This window comes from Otolemur garnettii, unplaced genomic scaffold (assembly GCF_000181295.1).
Source record: "Otolemur garnettii isolate 467f Iridium unplaced genomic scaffold, OtoGar3 scaffold00026, whole genome shotgun sequence".
Lineage (NCBI taxonomy): Eukaryota > Metazoa > Chordata > Mammalia > Primates > Galagidae > Otolemur > Otolemur garnettii.
The window spans coordinates 10604140-10610907 of NW_003852421.1; the positions used below are offsets into that span (position 1 = coordinate 10604140).

The 6768-nt window shown below is 47.8% G+C and overlaps 1 protein-coding gene across 2 annotated transcripts in view; it reads left to right on the top strand.

The window, feature by feature from the left end:
• The window catches only part of CD83 (CD83 molecule), a 17059-nt gene extending 10984 nt beyond the window's left edge, over positions 1 to 6075 (top strand). Inside the window, exons 3-5 of one of the 2 annotated variants that reach the window (XM_003788316.2) lie at positions 1176 to 1407; positions 3270 to 3376; positions 4590 to 6075. In XM_003788316.2, the coding sequence (XP_003788364.1) occupies positions 1176 to 1407; positions 3270 to 3376; positions 4590 to 4718 (468 nt within the window). In that variant the 3' untranslated portion in view covers positions 4719 to 6075. The remainder of the gene's footprint in view (positions 1 to 1175; positions 1408 to 3269; positions 3377 to 4589) is intronic. The other variant, XM_012804228.2, reaches the window with a different exon arrangement.
• Positions 6076 to 6768: the final 693 nt, after the last annotated feature.

Here is a 6768-nt window from a genome sequence, read left to right on the forward strand (position 1 = left end):
GCATTGGCAGGTGTAGGCAAAGACAGGGGCAGTGACACCTGCTAATCTCTGTCCCTTTCCTCGAGGTGGCTCTTGGATGCAGGTATAACGGTAAGGACCAATAAGGAGTGTCACTTAATCCTGGCTCAGTGCTGGTCCCCAGCTGACCAGCAAAGGCAGCTCAGGTGTACTAGGGGATGCGGCTGGGGAATGTTGAAGGGAGGACTGTGAGCGCTGAAAACAGGGATTTGCTTTATTGTTTGTGTAAATCCATTTTAGAAGCTTTAAAACACTTCAATGGAGGAACAAATGGCAAGTTAAGTAGGCAAATTAAAAATATGTCCAGGAAAGAGAGAGTAGATGGGGAATGTGGCAGGTGCCTAATCTTTGAAGGAGGTGCTGAAAATGCCGCACTAGTTTAATCACAGAGGTAGTTCAGGAAAAGAGAGCCAGCCAGATTAATTGTTTGGCTACTTGGGGCGTCCACCCCCATCAGGCAGGTCTGCCCTGTGTGTGGTGATTTCAGCTATTTCGGCCCTTCCATGTGATATACCCACCAAAGGACCTGCCACATCCCATCTCCACAGGGCACTCTTCTCAGCTGTCTTCCTGCCCTTGTAGAGGGAAAAACTGGCATGTTTGGCTGTGTCGGGCATGACCACACAAACACACGCCTTTTAAAGAACAAGGCCACTGTTTACAGGATGAATTGCTTATCGGTCTCTCTGGTTTTAGTTGAATTGTGTAGCACTGATTATAAGAGATTTAGGAACTTTTACAAATAAAAAGGTAGGTTACAAAAATAAGAATCCAACAGTGGGTGAATTGGTATCTAAAGAAAACAAGAGAAAATTTAATACCGAACAATTAGTAACAAAATATAATCCGGCCTGACTCATACTCAATACATCACCTCCGTCAACAGCTGCATTCTCTCCCATATATTGTGTGGAAGTTGGGTTAGAATCGTAAGATGCGGTCCTGATCTTATTCCAAAGAAGATACAACCTTAAGGAATTTACATGGATTATATCTTGCTCCTACAAAGGTCACACATACAAAAAAAGAAAAAACCGAATATCTTGTTTTAGAAACATTAGTTAAGGATGGATTTTGTGAAATCAAGATGGAAAAAGTTGATGTCAAGTCCTTGTGCTTGCGGTGGAGTGAGATGCACTCTGGTTCCTTCTCCACAGCTCACGGAAGATGGGGCGGAGAGGATGGAGGCTCCCCAGGGAGATCTCCACCTTAGGGAGCAGCAGCACCTTCAGAAGGGGCAAAATGGCTCAGCTGACACTCCCAGGAAAAGACTCTATTCTCTGAAGATTCAAAACACGACTGCCTGCAACTCTGGGACATACAGGTGCACTCTGTGGGAGCCAGAAGGACAGAGAAACCTGAGTGGCACAGTGATCTTGAGAGTGACAGGTGAGGTGACCTGCCACACTTGATTTCTTCTTATAAAATGCATGTGCACTCAGTGCAGGGCTTATCCCCAGCCCTCTCTTTTGGAGTCTGAACTACAGCTCTGAATCACATCTGTGGCCAACAGCTGAATTCCACTGCGGGAATGTCATAACTTTTTTTTTCCCCCTTGTGGCTTAAACGGTGCCTTTTGTTTGACTTTTGCCTAACACTTGTTAGGGGCTGAGGCTGAAATGAGAAACATGCTGTTGTAGAGCCCTAGATTTTGTACAATAGCTGCTTTCCCCTCTCTTGGGTATCTGAAAGGACCCAGATTCAAGATGATACTCTTATACTCAAAAGAGCACACTCTCTGATTAGGGGGGCAGTGTGCACATTTTGCTCAGTGTTACACACACACACCCCCCCACCCCTGTAGGCCCTCCTCCGTCTCCAGCCTTCACTAACTTCTTTGTCTTCTTGGTACTTAGCACAGCTGACAAGTTGTATATGGATTGGGTTACTGTCTGTCTCCCCTAGGAGAGCAGTAACTTCTGTTTTGTTCCCTGCTGTACTCTGGCACACAGTGGGCCTTCAATGAGTATCATTCACAGGAGGACAAATGAGAGGAACATCATGGGGGAGAGCGGAAGGGGGCAGAGAGGATGTGCTGAGCCTGTTTCTCTCCTTCCTCTCTTCGAAGGCAGTGCTGCTTACAAATTAAGGGGTTAAGCCCTGGAGTCATTAGATCTAGTTCAAATACTAACTCTGACACTTGTTAGTTGCAAATCCCTGATTGATTCTGAGCCTCAGTTCTCTCATCTCTAAAATGGGGATAGTAACATCTACAACACAGGCGTGTTGCAAAGGTTGAATGAGAAGTCACGTCAAAGTGCTGAGTGCAGTGCCTGGGGCAGACTGAATGCTCAATCGATATTTGGACCATTAGGTCAATGACTCTCAGCCTCTCTTCGTGAGTGACAGACCCTCGTGGATCCATCCCTAGACTGTTGCATGAAATTTTGAATCCAATTTCAGGGTCAGCCTCTCTTTGGCGGTACAGTTGTATGCACTCCAAGGGGCGAACCCCTTTGGTAATCTGCACTCCACTGTCCTGCCTGGGCTTTCAAGCTGACCCTGTTAGCAGGCATGCTGTATGTAGCCAAAGCCAGGCTTGCATCCCTGAGCAGCACACTGCGTGTCCCACCCGAGTAGGGAGAGGCCGTTGTCCATGTCACTTGCCGGGCTTACGGCTCACTCCTTCTCCTCTCCTTCAGTGCTGCAGCCTTAGCCCTTCCCAGCCCCTCAGGGAGCCGTTCTCCCTTCTACTCATCCTGCCTGCCTTGGTGGGAGAGCTGGAATGATTCTATACAAGCGTGTCCGCTTCCTCCGTGATAGCAGGGCAGCTCACATGCTTCCTTTCACAGTGCCTGAATCCCCCTGCAGTGAGGACACATGTGGTAATTTGTGGATTAGCAAATGTGGGTTCATCTGATGTGAGAACAAAATAAACTCCAGGAAAGGCCCAACATCTGAAATGGAGGCAGATGGGCCACAGGCCCTGTCTGGGCCACATCTGCCACCTGCTGGAGTCTCTCAGCCGCTCAACTCCCTTATCTGTAAAATGGGACCACTGCTCTGAAGATGTGGGGAGAACCTACATGCAAGTCCCGTTGCACACAGCTAGGCACAGAGCCGTAGTGCATACTGGCTGCTGCTGTCACTGGGAACTGTTACTGTCATTCACCCTGTCACAGATGGGAGGCAGGTCTGAGAGACGGGCAGGACTTCAGAATGGAGGGACAAAGCCCTTTTACCAAAACATAACCTTTTATCCTAGTGGCAAATGTTAAAATGGCTTCATGTATTACCGTGCTTTCTTTAAGGATGCGCCCTGAAACGCAGAGAAGTGAGTTTCAAGAAGTACAGAGCTGAGATTGTGCTGCTGTTGGCACTGGTCATTTTCTACCTAACACTCATCATTTTCACTTGCGTAAGTATCTTTCTGGAACATCTGCAAAATGGGGAGAGAGATTGGTCTGTGGACCCTGGACTACTTGGAGCATCATCCCAGGAAACTCCCTGAACTGTTCCCAGCCCGTTTCTTGTCTAGCAACGACACATAGGGTGTTAGCAAAGAAAACGAAGTAATATGTGTGAGGGAAGTTTGAGAAGGGCCAGAGGGTCCCTTAAGAGACCAGAGGCCTTTCAGCTACCTGCTAGATGTTGTCGCTCTGACTGGGTGTCACCCCCAGGTGGGAGGGCCCTTTTCCTGTGGACAGGGGAGCAAGGCCTGCCACCCCAGGAAGGATCAGTGTCCTCTGCCTGCCCTCGGACTGTTTTCTCTTGGGGGTTTTCCACTGATATCTCTGGCACTTCCACCCACTCCTTAAGAATTAAACCCCAAGAAGCCAGAGCAGTGAGGGGGTCCAGAGAGTCCTCTGGAGTGGAGGGTGGCCGGCTGGTGCTTGGACATCCTGGACATGCCCTTGAGCTCCAGCTCAAATCCTCCTGAGCCTACTGCCTGGCTGCTCACTGTGGTTGACGACTGTGATCATGAGGGAGGAGGGCCACCTAAGGGCCTGAGCCACTAGGGAGTACCTGCCCCTATGTCTCAGTACCACCAGGAAGGGCTGGGTACTGAGGCGCCAGGACAGACTTCACTCAGGACGTTGTCCCAGGGCTAGTCCTTGCCACTCTCTGTGCCCCTCCACTGCTTGCCTCTCTGGCTTCTGTTTAGACATTAGCTGACCAGAAGACTCCAGTGAGCACCTGCTGCATACAAGGCATCTGACAGGCACTGTATGGGCTATAAGAAGGTGTAAGACTTAGTTCCTGGCCTCAAGTTTGGTTGTTAGAGTTATTTGCACATGACAGAATAATTAAGAATTCCCAGACAGTAAGTTTTTAAAATAAGCACCTTTAGTTTCTTGTTGGCAAATTCCTGCTTCTTTGGGCACTGATTTTCCATACAGATAGCTAACAGTAGGGCCTTGAAATGGCTGTAGTCTATGATCAGTGAATCACCTGGCCCAGGTTTGGAGATGCCTGCGTAATGGTGCAACTCACATCTGCAGAGCGAGTGAGGCCGCGGTATCATGAGGGCCACCAGAATGAGCCTGCAGCCAGAGCTTAGAGTTTCAATGGAGGTGACAACTGCTGCATTTTCCTAATTATTTACTTCACTTGTATTTGATTTTTTTCAGAAGTTTGCACGGCTACAGAGCATTTTTCCAGATTTTTCTAAACCTGGTGTGGAAAGAGCTTTTCTCCCAGTTGCCTCCCCAGATAAGCCTTTGGGGCCAGTGACTTTTCACAAGACAGAAGTGGTATGAGCAGGATTTCTGCAGGTGGTTTTCTCTGAGGTCAAGGGCTCAGTGGTGCGTGTGTCTGTCACGCTGGACAAGAGAAGAATGGGCCCTGTGCTAAAGATGGCAGCCTTCCTGTGAGGCCCTTCACCTGGCTGGAAACGTCTGGAAGTGGATCTCACCCTGCTTCTGCCAGCTGGGGCTTGAAAACTGTGACATGATCACCCAGCATGGGGCCATCACTACTTCTCTGTGACTACCTTTGTTGCATTTTCTGCAGCTATCTGGTCAACCTCTGGACACTTTTTCAGTCATACAAAAGCTATGGTGTGATGCGGTTGGAAAAGGGTCTTGGGAAATATGAATTCCCCTCAGTGGCCCTGTGACAGACTCCTGATGACAGCTGTCCTCTTCCACATCTGGGGAACATCTCTTCGAAGAACTTTGCTGTGTTTTGTTGTACCAGCCCAGATGGTTTACGTCTGGGAGAAATTGACAGACGCAGCTGTGAGACAGTGGGAAATGTTTAGCAAATAATTTCCCGGTGCGAAGGTCCTGCTATCACTAAAGAGTATTATGTGTACAAAGAAATAATAGGTCAACGAACTGTCCCCCAGCAGGGTCTTTTGATCTGGGAAAAACATCCATAAAGAAGCAATAAAGAAGAGTGCCACATCTATTTTTGTATCTATGTGTACTTGTCAAAGGAGGGTTTGTGTTCTCCTCCTTTTGAAATCTATACTGAGATGGAAGCAGCCTGACTATGGAGAGGGCGAAGGAGTCAGAGAGGGTGACAGCAGGATAGAGAGCCGATTAGTGACCTGGCGGAAATGCTGGGCCCACCGTGCAGTGTGGGTTCTAGCCCCAGTTATCCACTTGACCTGAAGGATCTGGGGCAAGCTTCGTACGGTGTCTGCTTTCTCAGTTGTAAAGCAGACGGCAGTCGTGTGGATGGATTAAAATAACACACGAAGATGCTTTTGAAAGTATAAAGCACTATGCAGATTTGAGACTCTGTCGGCCGTTATCCTGGCTATGATGATGGTGGTCTGGGGCTGAGAGGATGCTTTTCATTTCTCAGGTGTTTCCATCATTCTAAACAAAGGAGGTTACAGAGAAGACTTTCCCATTGTCTTCTTCTGTACGAATTCCCGTGGGGAAGTGAGAAGGCCACTTCGGTGGTCTGTTCTTGGCGCACCAGCCAAAAGTACTTGAAGATATGGACACGTGGGAACCGCTGGCAGAAATGACTCACAGAATGTTGCACTGATGTTTTGACAGCAATTGTCCACTTTCTCTTATACTTGGGCCCTTTCCTTACTGTCTTCCAAAGAGATTGTATTGCTTTCGTGGTGTGTGCACAGTAAAAGGGACACCAAGTCGATTTAGTATCTGCCTCTGTCATTGCTTTCATGATATTAAAGGAATGCATGTGAATGGGGAGTGCCCTTCCGTTTTATACTTCACACTACTCGTAAGACTTCGGGATGAGTGTTGAGATGTTTATAAACTAGCTAGAGAATCAGAATCCAAATCAGAGCTGGAAGATCAGCAAGTCCTTCCTCTGGGAGGGAGAGCGTATATGTGTATGGCAGACAGACCCTTCCTTCCTCCCCAGAGATGCTCCTGATCCAACCTGGTGCTACCTCTCACCTAGTAAGTCTGCCACCAGCTTGTACTAATGTGGATGACGGTGCGAAGGATAGAAAGGAGGAGAGAATCTGCTTAAGGAAGATATATAAAGCCAGGGGATTCGTGTCTGAGATTTATGGGGGTTCACTCAAGATTCTTTAATAGGTCCCTTATCACAAAAATGTTCACAACAGTCTGGTATAAGTGGTTGTAATAGAAAAGCATCATGAGTGAATGGCTCTTTGAAAAGATGAATGCACATAATGTATCTCTAAGATCTGTTGATTCTCTTTCAATGGAATCAAGCTTATTCTCAAAGGCTTTACCAAAAGTGCCAGGAAGAGCCTTTGGCGTGGCAGTTGTGAGCTCAGAGAGTTCTTGTTCCCCTGAGTTGGTATCCTAGCTTCACAATTTGTAAGTTGTACCTCTCTAGATCTGCCCTCAG